Source organism: Myotis nattereri (assembly GCF_964212035.1).
Source record: "Myotis nattereri genome assembly, chromosome: 2".
In the NCBI taxonomy this organism is placed as follows: domain Eukaryota; kingdom Metazoa; phylum Chordata; class Mammalia; order Chiroptera; family Vespertilionidae; genus Myotis; species Myotis nattereri.
The window spans coordinates 122789518-122809588 of NC_138076.1; the positions used below are offsets into that span (position 1 = coordinate 122789518).

Below are 20071 nucleotides of genomic sequence, written 5' to 3' on the forward strand. Positions count from 1 at the left end.
AAACAGCAATTGCCCTCCCAGCCCCAACATTCTGCCATTCTGCTCACTGGTTTGAGGTCCTCCTGAATCACCAGAATGGTAGAATTCAGTACCATGCGCTGCAGCTTCTTGGTCTGAGGCACTAGAGGAAAGACAGACATGCAGAGGGGTCAGTCTCCTACCTCCCCCTTTGTTGCTTTGGGAGGCATGAGAAGACAGACAGGTAGGAGAAATTTTAGATACAGTCCTGCTCTTCAAGGCCAGATCAAACCCGAGAGGCTATCTCCACCACCCCTCTGCTTCAAACCAGACTAGAAAGTGACCTAAAACAGTATTTCAGCAAGCTAGCGCTTGCCCCTCAGCGCTTGCCAGGCTCCCACAGCTGACCACACAAGTCTACCTCATTGACGGAGCTGTTCTGCTCACCCTTTGCCTATCTCAACCTTTAGAACTGCCAGCACTGCTCTTCTGTGTGAATTCCTTTTGCTGACTCAGTCTCCTTTCTGCTCTCAGCACATCTCCTTCACAGAGTCTATCCTATCTCCTGACTGACACCTTCTCTGCATTCCTTTTGCACATCGCCATGCTCACATTTAAGTAACTTATCACCTATTATCCTGTATCCTTTTGCTGTGTGAACAGTCTCATCTTCCCTCCTTGACTGAGCTCCTCAGAACAAGGACCATATCTTATTTAAGTGTGTACTTTCTGTGCTTCGTACTGTTAGTCACACAGCAATGTTTTGATGGACACTTGACTGAAGTTAAAACCTACAATCCAAGATATGTTTTGTCCTTTAATTCTCACTAAAAATGGCTAAAGGTAGGAATTGATGTTACTTACATTTTTATTTTTTATAATCCTCACCCAAAGGATATGTTGTTTTTTATTTTATTGAAAGATGGGAGAGAGAGAGAGATCAATTTGAGAGAGAAACATTGATCAATCACCTCCCATACCCCTGATCTGGAAACACACGAGCGACACAGCAACATAGGTATGTGCCCTGACCAGGAATTGAACCCACAGTCTTGTGGTGTATAGAATGACACTCCACCAAACTGAGCCACCCAGCCAAGGCAACTCCATTTTTCAAATGAGGAAATAGAGATTCAGACTAAGAGTAATCTGCCCCAGTTTGCACAGCTATTAAGAGTCAAAATCAGGATTTGAACCCATTGAGTTTATGTTGAGTTTAAAGCTGTGCTTTCAACTACTAAATAGGACTGTCTGCCAGAGCAAGAAGATTTCCTGCGCAAGAAGATCCCTAGGACCAGGCTTGTTTCCTACTCACATTCCTGAAACACATCTGTGAACACTTGAAGGGCTGATTCCATCTTGTCTGGATCATTGCATTCCACGGTGGTTAGTAATAGGGATACCATCTGATCCTGGTATAACTTGGCTATTAGAGGGCATGAATAAAGGGAGTCAGGGGTATGTTTAAGTGGGAGGTGGTGTGTAGAAGTAAATCATGCTCACAGCAAACCACTGATGCCATGGGCTGGATAAATTAGGGTCTATTAGGCTGGAGAAAAGAAGCAGGAAGAAAGAGAGCCAGTGTTTGTCCAGCATTTACCATGTGCCATGCTTGGGGGCAGATGCTTTTCCTAACCTAGGCCTGTCCCTCCCCTGCCCCACCATGTGCACACCAATTAGGTCAGAACCTCTTTCACGACCATCAGTGCTCTCTACACAGTATCACCTTTCTGAGCTCAGGATCACCAAAGGAGAACGGGAAGCCAACCACAGGGGAAGGGAGTGGTAACAAAAGGGATAGGGAAGGGAGAATGTCTGTGCCCTTGGAGATTCATTCAATTTCAGGAAAACTTTACATGGATTACTTTGCATCTTGTCTGAAGGAAAGAAGGCTGTCTTGGGAACCTACCCTCCCATGGAGTACAAGGTCCCCGGGCCCATACCTGGGGTTAGGAAAATGTGTGGACTTACCCAGGGTGAAGATAGCCCTCAGGGCGAGGCTGCGGTTCTCCACAGAGTGAGGGTCTGCTGGGTTCACTCGCTCACAGAGCTGTGGGGAGACCAAGGGCATCAGACCTGGGAGCACTGAAAAATCTGGGGCTCTGGGCATGGATGGAGAAACTGAGGTATGCAGCCAGAAAAAGTGCGGCACTTGCCCATAAGGAGAACGTGAAAAGAGGACCCAGGAATACACCTACACAGCCCCAAAGAAAAGAAGACAGTGGCCAGCAAATATATGGTCGGTAACACCTTTTACCAAAATGTTCAATTGTCCTCTTCCTCCTCTAGGCTACAACACAGAAGGCCTGCCATTTCCCACAGGCATAATGGGTCGGTTTGGACTCTCTGCCCTTAACCAGTTTAGAGGGAGCAACAATGGCCTCCACCCTCAGAAACATACAGAACTGTATCCAATTTACCTCATAGAGAATATCCACTCTGTGACTAGAATCCCGGCAGGGAAGCCTGAGGTGTGTGCAGTTACAGTCACCATGAGAAAAGCCCAGGGCCGTGTGGAGGTAGTGACCTGCCCTGGGGGAACCATCACCTCCAAACAAGAGGGGAAGACCAAGCCCAGGATACCTGCAGCCTCCAGCACTCACCTGCTGGAACAGCATGCCTGTAATGTTTTCCAGCTGGGATTCCAAGTTTACACCTCCACAGCCGCTGAGCGCCAGAGCCTCCACGAGTTGGTAGATACACTGTGTGTGTAAGGACAGAGTCAGCCACTCAGCCAGCCCTTGCCACGGCCTCAACGGAGAGCCTCTGTCCTCAGATCTCCTCTTAGAGGTGGCCCAATATCACAGTTCACATGCCCTCTTGGACCTTTGCAAGGAGGCCCAGGGGCTAGTTTCTCCATAGACAAATACAGCCATGACCTGTTCTTTCACCTCACCGAAGAAGCTACACTTACTTTCAAATAACCTCATTATTTCACGGTAACTTTTAGAGCAACTCAACATGGCAGGTGTAGGCTGATTTCAAAGAAATAGGATAAAGAAATCATGGTCAAAGAAAGAACTGCTTCTATTTTCCGACTTTCAAAATTCAGAAAACCACGTTTTAAAGCCTAAATATCTACCCTTCACCTAGTGAACTGTACTGTTTTATGGGTTATTCTTCTCACTTGTATGAGAGGCTACAAATAGCCTTACTTTTCACATGTGTAAGCAGTCCATTTTATTTTTTTAATAATTTATTGATTTCTTACAGAGAGGAAGGGAGAGGGATAGAGAGCCAGAAACATCGATGAGAAAGAAACATCTATCAGCTGCCTCCTGCACACCCCCTACCGGGGACATGCCCGCAACCAAGGTATATGCCCTTGACCGGAATCGAACCCTGGACCCTTCAGTCCGCAAGCCGATGCTCTATCCACTGAGCCAAACCGGCTAGGGCCATTTTATTTTTTTAAAAAAAGGCTTTATTGATGTCTAATCCTATATAATAAAAGGGGAATATGCAAATTGATTGAAGGGAAGAGCATCTGGTCACTATGATGTGCACTGACCACCAGGGGCAGCCGCTCAATGCAGGAGCTGCTCCCTGGAAGTCAGTGCGCTTCCACAGGGGAAGTGCTGCTCAGCCAGAGGCAGGGCTCATGCAGTTGCAGCTGTATTTGCAGGAGCCTCTCTTGCCTCAATGGCACGGGACATCCCCCAAGGGCTCCTGGACTGCAATAGGGTGAACGCCAGGCTGACGGACCACACCTCTCCGCCACCGAGGGCATGAATCTCCTGCACTGCGCCTATAGTTGATATATAATACACTGCACATATTGAAAATATACTATTTAATAAATGTTAACACCCTTGAAACCATCTCCACAATTAAGATAATAAGCATACTCATCATCCCCAAAAGTTTCCTCTGGTCACTTTCTAACCCCTCTTGCCCTGCCCTCCCAACACCGTTCTTTCCCCAGACAACCACTGATCTGCTCTCTGTCGTCATAAATCTCTCACTTACTTTTTAAAAAACTGCCAAACTGTTTTCCTAAATGGTTGTGCCAATTTACATTCTATCAGATGTATAGTGGCATCTCATTGTAATTTTTAATTTCCTAAATGATGTTTAGCAACTTTTCCTGTGCTAATTTGCTATCCCCATATCCATTCAATTTTTGTGCCAATTTTTAAAATACTTTTAAATTCATTTTAGTGAGGATGGCGGGTGGGAGGGGCAAAGGGAGAGAGGAGAGAGAGAGAGAGAGAGAGAGAGAGAGAGAGAGAGAGAGAGACATCAATGTGAGAGAGAAATATCAATCAGGTGTCTTCCACATGTGCTCTGACCGAACCTAGGATCAAACCAAAACCTGGATATGTACCCTGAATGGAAATCAAACCCACAACCTTTTGGTGTACAGGTCAGCGCTCCAACCAATTGAGCCACACTGGCCTAGGCAGCTTTTTAATTTTTTAAATTGCATTTTGAGAGTTCTTTATATTTTCTGGATACATATATATATGATTTGCAAATGTTTTATTCCAGTCTGAGACTTGTCTTTTCATTCTCTTAACAACTTTCAAAGAACAGAATTTACTCACTTTTGGAGGGTGGAGAGAGTGAAGGGGGTGGAGGAATTGAGCAAAATATTTTAAAACGAGAAAAAAAACTCATGGACAGGGACAGCAGTGTGGGGATTGCTGAGGGATGGGGGACAGGGAGGTTGAGGAGGGTATAGAGATGATAAGTGGTGATGGATGGAGACTTGACTTGGGATGGTGAACACACAATACAGTGTACAGGTGATGTGTTGTAGAATTGTGCACCTGAAACCTGTATAATTTTGTTAACCAATGTCATCCCCATACATTCAATAAAAATGGAAAAAATTAAAATAAAATTTAAAAATAAAGTATTCACTTTGATGAAGTCCAATTTATTAATCCAGGTTTTAAAAATCATGTTTTATTTTTCACCCTGGCCAATGTGGCATTGTCCCAGGCACTGAAAGGTTGCAGGTTTGATTCCTGGTCAGGCACATACCCAGGTTTCGGTCTTGTTCCCTGATGGGGGCTTGCAGGAAGCAGCCCATCGAAGGATCAATGCTTTGCTCCCATTGATGTTTCTCTTTTTCCCTCTCCCTTCCTATTTATTATTTTAAATCTTTTTGAAATAAATAAATAAAATCATGTTTTATTTTTCATTTACAATTCACAACCCAGTCACCAGACATTAAATAACTTACAAAGTGGTCACCTCGATAATAGCCATCTGACACCCTACAGAGTTGTCACAGTATTACTGACTATATTCCCTATACTGTACTTTACATCCCATGTCTATTCTGTAACTGCCAATTTGTACTTCTTAATGCCTTCATCTTCTTCACCCATCATTCACCTGCCTCCTATCTAGCAATCATCAAAATGTTCTCTGTATCTATGAGTCTGTTACAATTCTGATTGTTTATTTTGTTTCTTAGATTCCACAAATAAGTGAAATCATATGGCATTTGTCTTTCTGTGACTGACTTATTTCACTCAGCACAACACCCTCTAGACCAGTGATGGAGAACCTTTTGAGCTTGGCCTGTCAGCATTTTGAAAAACCCTAACTTAACTCTAGTGCCGTGTCACATATAGAAATTTTTTGATTTTTGCAACCATAGTAAAACAAAGATTTATATTTTTGATATTTATTTTATATATTTAAATGCCATTTAGCAAACAAAAATCAACTGAAAAAATGAGTTGGCGTGTCACCTCTAACACGCGTGTCATAAGCTTGCCATCACTGCTCTAGGCACATCCATGTTGTTGCAGATGTTAAGATTTCATTCTTTTTTATCATTGACAGTGTTTTTCTACAGGCCGGGCTGGCTTCCCTCTGGCCGCCTGTAGGCACCCCGGATGCGAGCTGGCTTCCTTCTGGCCCTGGCTTTGTCCGGAAGGATGTCCAGAATGATATCCTGAAGGATGTCCAGTCTAATTAGCATATTACTCTTTTATTATAGATCTTCTCAGTTCCATTGTTTCCATTGAGAAATCTATTATTGTTTTCATTATTCCTCCATATGAAACATCCTTTTGTGTATTTAAGATTTTCTCTTTTTCAAAACATATCTTTCTCAAATTCTTCCAAAACATTGAAGAAAAGGCAATACTTCCTAACACACTCTATGACGCTAATATAACTCTGATACCAAAACCTGGCAAAAATAACACCAAGAAAGAACATTACAGACCAATATCTCTGATGAACACAGAGATATTGTGTTCAATATCTCTGATGAAAAGTCCTAAACAAAATACTAGCAAATCAAATACTACAGTATATCCAAAAAAAAAAAAAATACATCACGGTCAAGTGGGGTTCATTCCAGAGTCACAAGTATGGTTCAACATACACCAATCAATCAATGTAATACACCACATCAGCAAAAGAAAAGATAAAAATCATATGAACTTATCAATAGATGCAGAAAAAGCACTGGATAAGATACAACATCCATGTAAGATTAAAACACTCAATAAAATAGGAATAGAAGCAAAGTACCTCAACATAATAAAGGCCATCTATGATAAATCCTCAGCTAATATCATACTCAATGGTGAAAACCTGAAACTTTTCCTCTAAGAACAGGAACAAAACAAGGATGTCCACAGTCACACCTCTGATTCAACATAGTACTAGAAATCTTAACCAGAGCAAAAAGGCAAGAGAAAGAAAGAAAAGACATCCAAATAGGGAAGGAAGAAATAAAACTATCAGTTTTTGCAGTTGACATTTTCCTAGTGTATATAGAAAACACTAAAGACTCCACCAAAAAAACAAAACTATTAGAAACAATAAACAAATACTGTAAAGTTGCAGGATACAAAAATCAATGTGCAAAAATCCACTGCCTCACAGCCAGTGACATGGGGATGGCCAAGTGCACCAGCCAATCAGGCAGCCACTACCCATGTGTGGCCACTGAGCACTGAAAACAGCCAGTGTGAGCTGAGACATGCCATAATTGCAAAACACACAACAGGTTCTGAGGACTTAAAAACACTTTTTAAAAAGAATGTATAATATCTCGAGACAGTCACCTGTGCTGAAGAGAGGGAGAGTGTGCGGAGGAGTGGAATCTGGGGAGAGACTGAGGAGAGAAGGGGGGCCGGGAGAGGTGGCAGCAAATTGAGTGCTGAGACACCCCTGAGCCCAGGACTGGGGCAGCCATTCTCTCCGGAGAGTGAGACTCCTCCCCCCAACCCCCAGGCAAGGAGCACAGCCACACCCAGATTCCACCCTGTATGAGATCAAGGATTAAAATAACCTGATCAGTCCCTGGGAGTTAACAGGGTCTGGCCTATAGAGGGATTTTCAATCCCAGCAACAACACAGCGCTGGTAACTAACTATATTACGCAGCCAGCTCTGGGCAGTGAACTTCCACTGGACAGAGAGGCCCTATAGCCTCAGAGGCCAACCCCAGAACACTGCCACCCAGAGGCTGACCCACAAACTGACTCTTTGCTAAACACAAAATAAGGCAGTCTGGGAAACAAATGCGGCTTACTTTAAAATAAGGACTGTGGTTTACAACACAGAAGAACAGTGTATCGCAGGGAAACTCAGCACTCTCCTGAATACCTGGCAGGTCTAAGGCGAGCCACACTGAAGAATAGAAGAACCGAAGGACCTTCACTACTGCAATTTTTTTTTTCTTTTTCACCTTTTAACTAAGAAACCAAATTTTTTTTCTTTTTTTTTCTTTTCTTCTTTTTTTTCTTTTTTTTTCTTCTTTTTTCCATCACCTGATTTTACCCTTTTAATTACTACCTTCTTATTTTTAACCAGTATTATTACTGCTACCATTTTATCTTTTTTTTTAAAGTGCCATTTTATTTTCTCTTTATTTTATTTTGGGATTAGTGTTCTCCATTCTATTTCCATCGTTATATTATTGGTTGTTTCTAGTTTGCATTCATCTCCAGGGAGCTGTTGCTGGAATTTGTTGGGATTAATGGCTGTTCTATAGGCGTATTCTCCTCATATAAAAAAGTCTCTTCCTCTCTTCCACTTCATTCTCTCTTTTCGCTCTTTTTTTTTTCTTTTCTTTTCTTTTCTCGCTTTTATTTTCCCCCCTCCTTTTCCCAATTTCATTTTTGCACTCCTTTTTTTGGTCCCTACTTTTCTTTTCTTTTTTCTCTTTTATCTTTTTCTCTTCCTTCTTCCTTATCCCCTAATTCTCTTAATTCAGGTGGTCACCTTTATTTGGGGTTATTAATATCGTGAATATATTTGTGTATAGTGCCTGGTACGTGGTGCCTTGTTGTGTTGTATTTTGTGCCTTTAAATCAACGCAGCAGATCCAAGCAACAGCAACCTCCTGAGCAACACACCCTCTGCTGAGGAACAGCAGCTGTACGTGAAACCTCGCCCCACCAGCCAGAAGAGCCACCACAGCTGTGAACAGCACCCACCAGAGGAGCTGCTGCCAACTGAAGAGCAGCTGTTACCACAACCGCCCGAAGAGCAACCACAGACCAAGGAGTCACTGCCACCAAGGGAGCAACCACTGAACGACTCAACGTCTAGATATGTCAGTGAGATCAAACATGGGCAGACAAAGAAACCCCCAAAGGAAAGAGAAGGAGGACTCTCCAGAAAAGCAGCTAAGTAATACAGAGGCATGCAACATGACAGAAAAAGAATTCAGAATAAGGGTCCTAGAGTGCATAAACCGGATGGAGGAAAAAATCGACAACCTCTGCAAGAAGCTAGAAGAAACAGATGAAAAAATCAACAACTTAAGTAAGACCCAAGAAGAAATGAAGAGTGATATAGCTGCAATGAAAAACTCCATTGAAAGTATCAACAGTAGACTAGGAGAAGCGGAGGACCGAATTAGTGAATTAGAAGACAAGGAAGCAAAACACACCCAAAATGTACTGCAATTGGAGAAAAAAATTAAAAGACAGGAGGAGAGTCTAAGGGAGCTTTGGGACAACATGAAACGAAACAACATACAAATAATAGGGGTACCAGAACAACAGAAGGATGAACAAGGATTAGAAAACCTATTAGAAGAAATAATATCAGAAAACTTCCCTGAGGTGGGGAAGAAAAAAGTCACACAAGCCCAGAGAGTCCCAAACAAGGTGAACCCGAAAAGACCCACACCAAGACACATCATAATTACCATGGCAAATGTTCAGGACAAAGAGAGAATCTTACAGGCTGCAAGAGAGAGACGGAAAGTTACATACAAGGGATCTCCCATTAGATTGTCAAATGATTTCTCAACAGAAACACATCAGGCCAGAAAAGAATGGACAGAAATTTACAAAGTGATGCAAAGCAAAGGACTCAATCCAAGAATACTCTATCCAGCAAGGCTATCATTCAAACTTGAAGGGGAAATAAGAAGCTTCACAGACAAAAAAAAAGGCTAAGGGAGTTTATCACCACCAAGCCAGCAATGCAAGGAATGCTAAAGGGACTGGTATAAAAAGAAGAAATAAAAAGCTCAGAAAGAAAACAGCCACACAAAAACAGAAATGGCTACAAACAAGTACCTTTCAATAATAACTTTAAACGTAAACGGACTAAATGCTCCAAACAAAAGACATCGATTGGCTGAATGGATAAAAAATCATGACCCATACATCTGCTGTCTACAGGAAACCCACCTCATTAGAAGGGACTCACACAGACTGAAAGTGAAAGGATGGAAAAATATCTTTCAGGCAAATGGAAAGGAAAAGAAAGCTGGGGTAGCAATACTTATATCGGACAAAATAGACCTCAAAGTGAAGGCCATAACAAGAGATAAGGAAGGCCACTTCATAATACTAAAGGGATCAATACAACAAGAAGATATAACTCTGGTAAACATATATGCACCCAATGCAGGAGCACCCAAATTCATAAAAAAACTCCTGGACGATATCAAAGGAGAGATCGACAACAATACAAACATAGTAGGGGACCTTAATACACCACTGACAACACTGGATAAGCCCTCTAGACAAACAATCAGCAAAGATACAGCAATCCTAAATGACTCACTAGATCAGATGGACTTAATAGACATCCTCAGAACAATTCACCCCATAGCCAGGGAATATACATTCTACTCAAATGCTCATAAGACATATTCAAAAATAGACCATATATTGGTTCACAAGCAAAGTATCCCCAAATTCAATTAGATTGAAATCATAAAAAGCAACTTCGCAGACCACGATGGCATAATATTAGAAATAAACTACAATAAAAACAACCCAAAATACTCAAACACCTGGAAGCTGAATAGCATGCTATTAAATATTGATTGGGTTACCAATGAAATCAAAGAAGAAATTCGAAACATCCTGGAAACTAATGACAATGAAAACACAACAATCCAAAACCTATGGGACACAATGAAAGCAGTCCTGAGAGGGAAGTTTATAGCTCTACAGGCCTATCTCAAAAAACAAGAAAAAATGGTAGTAAATCAGCTAACTCTACAACTCAAAGAATTAGAAAGAGAGCAACAAGAAAACCCCAGAGTGAGCAGAAGGAAGGAGATAATAAAGATTAAAGCAGAAATAAATGACATAGAGACCAAAAAATCAATACAGAAAATCAATGAAACCAAGAGCTGGTTCTTTGAAAGGATGAACAAGATTGACAAACCTCTAGCCAGACTCACCAAGAAGCAAAGAGAGAGGACCCAAATAAACAAAATCAGAAACGATAGAGGCGAAATAACAACAGACCCCACAGAAATACAAATGATTGTTAATAAATACTATGGACAGCTCTACTCCAACAAACTAGACAACCTGGAGGAAATGGACAAATTCCTAGAAAAATACAACATTCCAAAACTTGATCAGGAAGAATCTAAAAATCTCAACAGGCCAATAACTATGGAAGAAAGTGAAGCAGTCATCAAAAAGCTTCCAGCAAACAAAAGCCCAGGACCAGACGGCTTCACAGGGGAGTTTTACCAAACATTCAAGGAAGAACTAAAACCTATCCTCCTCAGACTACTACAAAAAATCCAACAGGAAGGAACACTTCCAAGCTCATTCTATGAAGCCAGCATCACCCTAATACCAAAACCAGGTAAAGACAACACAATGAAAGAGAATTACAGGCCAATATCCCTCATGAACATAGATGCCAAAATCCTCAACAAAATCTTAGCAAATCGGATCCAGCAGTACATCAGAAAGATCGTACACCATGACCAAGTAGGATTTATCCCAGGGATGCAAGGATGGTACAATATCCGCAAATCAATAAATGTGATACATCACATAAACAAATTGAAAGAAAAAAACCACATGGTCATATCAATTGATGCAGAAAAAGCATTTGACAAAATTCAACACCCATTTTTGATAAAAGCTCTCAGCAAGGTGGGAGTAGAAGGATCATACCTCAACATAATAAAAGCCATATATGGCAGGCCCACAGCCAACATCATACTCAATGGACAAAAACTAACACCATTTCCCCTAGAACAGGAACAAGACAGGGATGCCCCCTCTCACCACTCCTGTTCAACATAGTACTGGAAGTGTTAGCCATTGCAATTCGGCAAGAAGAAGAAATAAAAGGCATCCAAATTGGAAAAGAGGAAGTGAAACTGTCCTTATTTGCAGACGACATGATATTATACATACAAAACCCTAGAGACTCCATCATAAAGCTACTAGACTTAATACATGAATTTGGCAATGTAGCAGGATACAAAATTAACCCCAAGAAATCTGAGGCATTTCTATACACCAATAGTGAACTTTCAGAAAGAGAGATTACAAAAACAATCCCATTTACCATCGCACCAAAAAAATAAAGCTACCTAGGAATAAACTTAACTAAAGAGTTAAAAGACCTCTACTCAGAAAACTACAGGACGTTGAAAAAAGATATAGAGGAAGACATAATCAGATGGAAGAACATACCGTGTTCATGGATTGGTAGAATCAACATCATTAAAATGTCCATACTACCCAAAGCAATCTATAAATTCAACGCACTTCCCATTAAAATACCAACGGCATACTTCAGAGATCTAGAACGAACTCTCCAAAAATTCATCTGGAATAGAAAAAGACCCCGAATAGCTACAGCAATCCTGAAAAAGACCAAAGTAGGTGGGATCTCAATACCAGATATCAAGTTGTATTACAAAGCCACTGTTCTCAAAACTGCCTGGTAGTGGCACAAGAATAGGCATATAGATCAATGGAATAGAATAGAAAGCCCAGAAATCGGCCTGAACCAATATGCTCAATTAATATTTGACAAAGGAGGCAAGAACATACAATGGAGTCAAGATGGACTTTTCAATAAATGGTGTTGGGAAAATTGGACAGATATATGCAAGAAAATGAAACTAGACCACCAACTTACACCATACACAAAAATAAACTCAAAATGGATAAAGGACTTAAATGTACGACGGGAAACCATAAAAATTCTAGAAGAATCCAAAGGCAACAAAATCTCAGACATATGCCGAAGCAATTTCTTCACTGATACAGCTCCTAGGGCACTTGAAACTAAAGAGAAAATAAACAAATGGGACTACACCAAAATAAAACGCTTCTGCACAGCAAAAGAAACCATCAAAAAAACAACAAGAAAACCCACTGCATGGGAAAACATATTTGCCAATGTCATATCTGATGAGGGCCTAATCTCCAAAATTTATAGGGAACTCATACAACTCAACAAAAGGAAGATAAACAATCCAATCAAAAAATGGGCAAAGGACCTAAATAGACACCTTTCAAAAGAGGACATTCAGAAAGCCAAGAGACATATGAAAACATGCTCAAAGTCACTAATCATCCGAGAGATGCAAATCAAAACAACAATGAGGTACCATCTCACACCTGTCAGACTGGCTATCATCAACAAATCAACAAATGACAAGTGCTGAAGAGGATGTGGAGAAAAAGGAACACTTGTGCACTGCTGGTGGGAATGCAGACTGGTGCAGCCACTATGGAAGACAGTATGGAGTTTCCTCAATAAACTGGAAATGGAACTCCCATTTGACCTTGTGATCCCTCTTCTAGGAATATATCCCAAGAAACCAGAAACACCAATCAGAAAGGATATATGCACCCCTATGTTCATAGCAGCACAATTCACCATAGCTAAGATCTGGAAACAGCCTAAGTGCCCATCAGTAGATGAATGGCTTAGAAAACTGTGGTACATCTACACGATGGAATACTATGCTGCTCTAAAAAGGAAGGAACTCTTACCATTTGCAACGTCATGGATGGAACTGGAGAGCATTATGCTAAGTGAAATAAGCCAGTCAATGAAGGAAAAATACCACATGATCTCACTCATTCATGGATAATAGAGACCATTATAAACTTTTGAACAATAATAGATACAGAGGCAGAGCTGCCTCAAACAGATTGTCAAACTGCAGTGGGAAGGACGGGGAGGGTTGGGGGGCAGGAGGCAGGGGGGTAAGAGACCAACTAAAGGACTTGTATGCATGCATATAAGCATAACCAGTGGACATAAGACATTGGGGGATAGGGGAGGCTAGGGGACTGTCTAGGGCGGGGGGATAAAATGGACACATATGTAATACCCTTTGTAATACTTTAAGCAATAAATTAAAAAAAATTAAAAAGAAATAAAAAAAGAATGTACAATATCTCATTAATAAACTGCCTGGAGGCTGTGGCGCAATTGGTGGAGCCTCCCCCCATGCACCAAGAAAAAATAAATCCATTGCCTTTCTGAATACTAACAACAAAACTTCAGAAAAGAAAATGAAAAAATAATTCCTTTTGCAATTGCAATCAAAAGAATAAAGTACCTAGGAAGAAACTTCACAAAGAATGTGGAAGACCTATCTACTGAAAATTATAAAGAAATATTTAAAAAGATTGAAAAAGACACAACAAAATGGAAAAATATTTCATGTTCATTGATTGGAAGAATCAAAAGAGTTAAAATGGCCATATTACCCAAAGCAATATACAGATTCCAGTGTCATTTTTTAAAGAAATAGAATCAGAAATCGTCAGATTTGTATGGAACCACAGAAGACCCCAAATAGCCAAGACAATACTGAGAAAAAAGAATGAAGTTGGAGGTATCAAACTATCTGACTTCAAATTATTCTACAGAGCTATGATCATCAGAACTGCATGGTACGGACATAGAAACAGACATACAGGTCAATGGAACAGAATAGAGAGCCAGGCTATAAAACCACATGCATATGGACAGATAATTGTCAACAAAGGAGCCAGAAACACACCATAAAGATAGTCTCTTTAATAAATGGTGCTGAGAAAACTGGAAAGTCACATATAAATGAATGAAAGTGGGTTACAGTTTGGTCCCACGTACAAAAATGAATTCAAACTGGATCAATAGGGGTGGGGAGAGCAGAGGGAACTAATATATGGTGACATGAGAAGATCTAACTGGGTAGTGAACACATGGAGCAATATACAGATCTTATAATACAGAAGCCCACACATGAAACCTCCATGTTCATGCTAACTAATGTCACTCCAATAAAGTTAATTTTTAAAAATCCTTTTTTCTTTACCACTGGTTTTGAGAAATTTGATTGTAACATGATTTGGAATAGTTTTTTTTATCTCTTGTGTTGGGTTCATTGACTGTGTTAGATCTGTAGGTTTATTCTATTCTTCAGATTTGGGAATTGTTCAACCACTATTTCTTCAAATACATTTTCTGTCTCTTCCTTTATGAGGGGACTCATATTGCACATAAATTAAGCTGCTTAATGTTGTTGCATGCCTCACTGATGCTTTTTTTCCTAATTTATTGTGTTATTGATTTTAGAAAGAAAAGGAGAGGGAGAGATAGAAACATCAACCATGAGAGAGAATCATTGATTGGCTGGCTCCTGCATGCCCCCCACTGGGGTTCAAGCCTGTAACCTGCTCATATGCCCTGACCCGGAATCAAACCATGACCTCCTGCCTCATAGGTCGACGCTCAACCAGTGAGCCACTCTGGCCAGGCTGATGCTTTCTTCTTTATTTATTTTTTTCACTTTTTCTGTTTCATTTTGTGTAATTTCAATTGCAGTCTTCAATAAACAAGTACTGTCTTTTGCAATGTCTAATCTGTCATTAATAGTATCCAGTGTTTTTCATCACAGATATTCTAGTCTTTAACTCTAGAAGTTCAACTTGGGTACTTTTAAAATATATTTTCCTGGTTTTTACTTATTTACTTAAACTTTCTTCTAGTTTTTAATCCAATAGAACCAGTTATAAAACATGTTTAAATGTCCTTGTGTGCTACTTCTAACATTTGTGTGAGTTCTGGGTCAGTTTTTTATATATTTTTCTCCTTATTATAGGTCATATTGTCCTGCTTCTAAGCATGCCTGGTTATTTTTTAAAAAATTAATGTGACTCATTGTAAACTTCCCTTATTGGGTATTGGACATTTTAATATTCCTATAAATATTCTTGAGTTTTCCCTGGAACACAGCTAAAGTCACTTGAAAATAATTTGATCCTTTGGGTCTTGCTTTTAAAATTAGTTAGGCAGGAACAGAAAAGCATTCAGACTACTGTTAATTTTGGTCCCCAACCCACCCATCTACCTAACGACCTATGAATTATAAGGTTTTAAGACAGGTTCGTGGGAACAGGTGTAATTCTTGGCCCTGTGTGAGTTCTGGCTACTGTTCTTTCAGGTTTGGGGGTTTTCCTCACCTGGAACCATTTCCTCACACACGGACTATTTAGTACTCCACCCTGTAAACTCTAGCTATGCTGGTCTCCCTGGCCCCTCAGTCCTATCTTCTCAACTCAGAAAGTCCATCAACTCTTCCTGGGGTTTCTTTTCCTCTGCCACTGACTGGAAATTTTCTCAAGGAAGTAAATAGGGGCAACAATAGAGCTTCTGCAATGTCTCCACTGTCTCTCAGGGACACTGTTCTTTGTTGCCTGCAGTTCAATAGTTTGAGAACCATTACTTCATATATTTGCGTAGTGTTTTAGTTGTTTCAGAGAAGAGAGTAATTCTGGCCTCGATCTTTGCCAGAGCAGAAATCCCTCCACTGGATTTTAAATATTTAACATTTCTTCCCCTTTGGTTTGCCGATAGACCCCCACATTGGGCCAGCCTCCCTAAGTAGAGCTGGCTAGTGCTAGTTAATTTCCAAACAAATTGTACTACAGATTGACAAATATCTCGATTCTTGTAGGGAGCTGATATAGGGTTAAGCCTCAGACTGACCTGTAGGCAAAGTCACAAACAATTCCCAGCTTAGAGGGCACAGTCCTCTTAGCATAATTAGGCTTGACTTTGTGACACTCCCTAGATCTTATCTGGGAAGCTAATGGGCTGAGGAAGTGCAGGAAGTATAACCATGGTGTAAACAAGTGAAACTCACAAGAACAAAAACAAGTGAAACTCACAAGAACTGTGTAAACAAGTGAAACTCACAAGAACTGTGTAACTAATGGAAACCACTACCTTGTTTACCTCTCACTATAAAATAAAGGCTCAGCTTGCCTTGGGATCTCTCTGTGGCCTCAGCCAGGCACAGGGAAGATCCACGGAGACTAAGGAAAGCTAGAGAGTTTTGAACGCTGTCTCCGTGTAAAACATTCTTCGCCGACTCCGTCCACACCTTTGGGAACCCCTGGACCCGCTGGGGCTGGCCCCCAGCATATGGCGCCTGAACAGGATTCCCCTAGGTAAGCCCCCCCACACACATTGAGAACCCCCGCACTCGGGACGGATAGGACTCCACCATAGGGTGCTGCAGACCCCCCTATAGACAATAAGTAGGGTAAGAAGGTGGATAGTACAGAACATAGATTGAGAAGATTTGCCATACTTAGTCTAAAGGAAAAAGACTCTGTATTGATCTTTAAACACATATGCTTGCTAGCAGAGGAGTTAAGGTTACTCCTAGTCAGACGGAACGTTTTATACAAGTGTGTCCATGCTTTTCTGAGGAAGGAAAGGTGCTGGAAAGGTAAATGTAAAGGCATGGGAGAAGGTAGGCCCAAGGAGCCTTATCCTTAACCCCACTGCAGCCTTTCCACCCCGGGAAAGTCCAGGATTGGCAAGCTCTCCCTGGGGTGATAGATAAGGACTCAGGTAATAGCGGAAAGTGCCAATCCTACTCTTAAAATGGATATAAGGGAGCATTTGGGGGTTTTCTTTTTAATGCCTGCTTTGGATTGAGTAAATGCATTTTACTTAGTTTTAACACATCAAAGTTAGCTCTCCAGATCTGTAAGTAGGCTGGGAACGTTTTCTTAACCAGGCTAACGGGGCAGGATTTGGCTTTAAAAAAGTATATTCGGCTTTTAAAAAAAAGTAAGAAACTTTATGATAAACTATTGATGTGCATGCTTAAGGAGTTAAAGTTTCAGAAGGTAATCTCTTACAGTTTTTGCATGTTACTATAGAACATAACCCTTTTTTTTTTGAAAGAGGTACATTAGATATTAAAAGTTTGCCAAAAAGTTAATCAAAACTTGAAAAATAAAAAAAAGAAAGAAAGAGTGCCATGGTCACTTCAATGTGGTTTCTTGTTCAAATTAATATCTTAGTTTGTATTTGGAATCTAAAATCTATAATAAGAAATGAAACCCTGCTGCTGAGTCCGCCTCTGGTGTGGAGAGATTCAAAGGTGGCAGGAGAGGGCAGAGCTATAAGCTCTCCCGCAATGAGATTACTTAATGTATTGTTTAAAAATTACCGGAGAACATGTCGGGAAGTGCAAAGTTTGGCCAAGATAACCTTGGGTGCTAGCCATAACTTTGGAAAGCGAAAAAGGAAAAAAAATTTAAAATGTCTTTTTCTATTAAGCATGACTTTGGGAAAAATATGCCATCTGAGTCATTTGCTGAAACTTCCCCCAAAGCATGATGTGGGGAAAGCGAAGAAGGGAGCACATGGCGATCCAATATGGATGCCTCCTCCCCAAGTATTCTAATTTAAACTCTTCTCATGATTGAAAAGTTTTACAAAATTTAAAAATGCGTCTGGGATTTCTGTGCATGTGTAAAGAGAAACTGGCTTGGAACTAAGGCGCGCATCGTCCGATTTTGGACATTTAGATAGAGTTTTGAGCTGAAATCTCTTTCCAAATGTACAGAATAAAACCCAAGACTGATTATTTCCCAAGAAAAATGGCAAATTTTACCCAAAGGAAAAAAGATGCTGGCTAGATTCTAGCAACAAGATTGGTATATTTCCATAATAAAGAACAGTTTTTAAATGCTAATGAAGGGTGTTGAAAAGTTAACTTCAAGGCCGAAAAGGAAATTCAGTAAAATTGTCTGTTACAAAAATTTGCTAAAGAGTATGCCTTAAAATAATAATTTGGATTTGAATCTCAAGAATTATTGAACTATATTAATTATAAAAATCTAAGTAGCCCAGGTAAAAGACGGCTACACTCTTTAATTAAGGCTGGCTTCCCAAGGCAATTTCTAATGGAGGAAGGGCTAGCCTCCCTTCCCCCAACAGAACAAGCAGGTAGACCAAAAATTTCCTGCCAGTGGCAACTTCTAAAGACAGGCTTGCTTCCCAGTTTCCCATCCTTGGGAGCAATGGCAGCCTAGGACTTTGGGAGTTTGCTAAATTGCTAAATCTGCCTCATGAAAAATCTAGAGGACAGAATTAAATCTGTTGGTTGATTATGTCTTGCATTTTTGAAGTTTATTCTTAAAAATGTTATTGATTGAGAAATGCTAAATATTTAACTTGCCAGCTAAGAATTTAAAGTTCTGGTTAAATAAATTGGGAGAAATCATATAATTATAGTAAAATTTCAACATTTGTCTGATTGAAAAAAGAGGGTAAATTCTGTGATCCCAACCAAAATTTTTATATGCTAAGATCAGTTTCAATTTAATTGATATCTCTTAATAATTATAAAAGGTATATAATCTTTAAATCATATATACACATATATATTTGATGGTCTTTCAAGTTGGATTTCAAAACTATAACCAAGGAATGACTTTGGGACATTTCATGGGCCCTGGAATGTTTTCAAAAGTTTATTTTCTCTTCTTAAAAGATTTATTAATAAAGCCAATTTAATATACTTGAAATCACATGGAAAGATTTATCAAATATAAATTAATAAATATATTTTAAGTTTTTGCCTCTAAGAGAGGGCAAATCAAGTTATTTTGTTTGATATTTCTTAAAATGCAGCAGAATTTTAAGATGCAATTTAAAATAGCAAAAGCTCCTTGCCGCTGCATTTTAAATTAGGCTGCAGGTGGGACAGCATTTGCACCTCGTGAATCAGACATAAAATTTTACTAAATTTACTAACTGTACCTACTATAAGAAGCCAGTATCTTTGTAAGCAATTGAATCCTAGTAAAGTAAAATTCTTCTAAAAAAGGTTACCGAAGGCTTCCCATGATCCTTCTGTATATGCGAATAAGCCGAAAGGGAATGCTGTTTAAACATATTATCTTAAATTTAATGAAAAGGAGAAATTTTAAAATTTTGAAATATTTTCCACTAATATTTATAGGATACTCTAATGATTTGCTGTTAAAATACCAAATCTGAAAGTACAGTCACAATAAATGTTTAATGATTTTGACTTGTAATACATGGCCTTGCGGCACTATCAGTCAACATCCAGGAAGTAACCCTGTAGATTACTTAGTGTAAAAGAAAAAGATTTCTTTTTAAATTCAAGTTTTCCAAGTCTAACCCAGCAGGAGGAGGACGAGTCAGACAACAAGCAGCCCTGAGCTGGAACCACCTGTCCATTGGAAGGATCGCATGTGCCTCCTATTTGTCTGTCCTTATGTCCCAGCTTTGCCCCACATCTCCTTTCCTTTTTCTTTTTTTAAAAATCTGACTACTTGTTTGCTGGTTCTTTGGCCTTTCTCCTGCTCTCCTGAACACAGCCTTTTCTAGAATCTCCCTACCCTACTGATCCAGGAAGGGCACCTCCCTTTTCTGCTGTGACTGGGAGTGTCTGGTATATGCCCCATATGTGGAGTTGTCTTGTACCAAGAGCCCGACATCCTGGGCTGAGAAATCCCTGTCCCGGGCCCACAGCTGTTGCCTGAGTTCTCTGTTCTTGCTGAGGTCACGGTGGCTGGTACCATGGATCTGTCTCTCGCCCAATGGTGTAAGCTGGGCCCTCTCTG

General features: G+C 40.1%; 1 protein-coding gene across 1 annotated transcript in view; it reads right to left on the reverse strand.

Moving 5' to 3' along the window:
* Nucleotides 1-20071, reverse strand: part of LOC308513841 (maestro heat-like repeat-containing protein family member 1) — a gene marked incomplete at both ends in the record, with an annotated part of 56835 nt that overhangs the window by 28926 nt on the left and 7838 nt on the right. The window contains 4 exons of the mRNA XM_081083942.1: nucleotides 48-121; nucleotides 1274-1384; nucleotides 1930-2008; nucleotides 2562-2660. Coding sequence (XP_080940068.1) covers nucleotides 48-121; nucleotides 1274-1384; nucleotides 1930-2008; nucleotides 2562-2660 — 363 coding nt within the window. The remainder of the gene's footprint in view (nucleotides 1-47; nucleotides 122-1273; nucleotides 1385-1929; nucleotides 2009-2561; nucleotides 2661-20071) is intronic.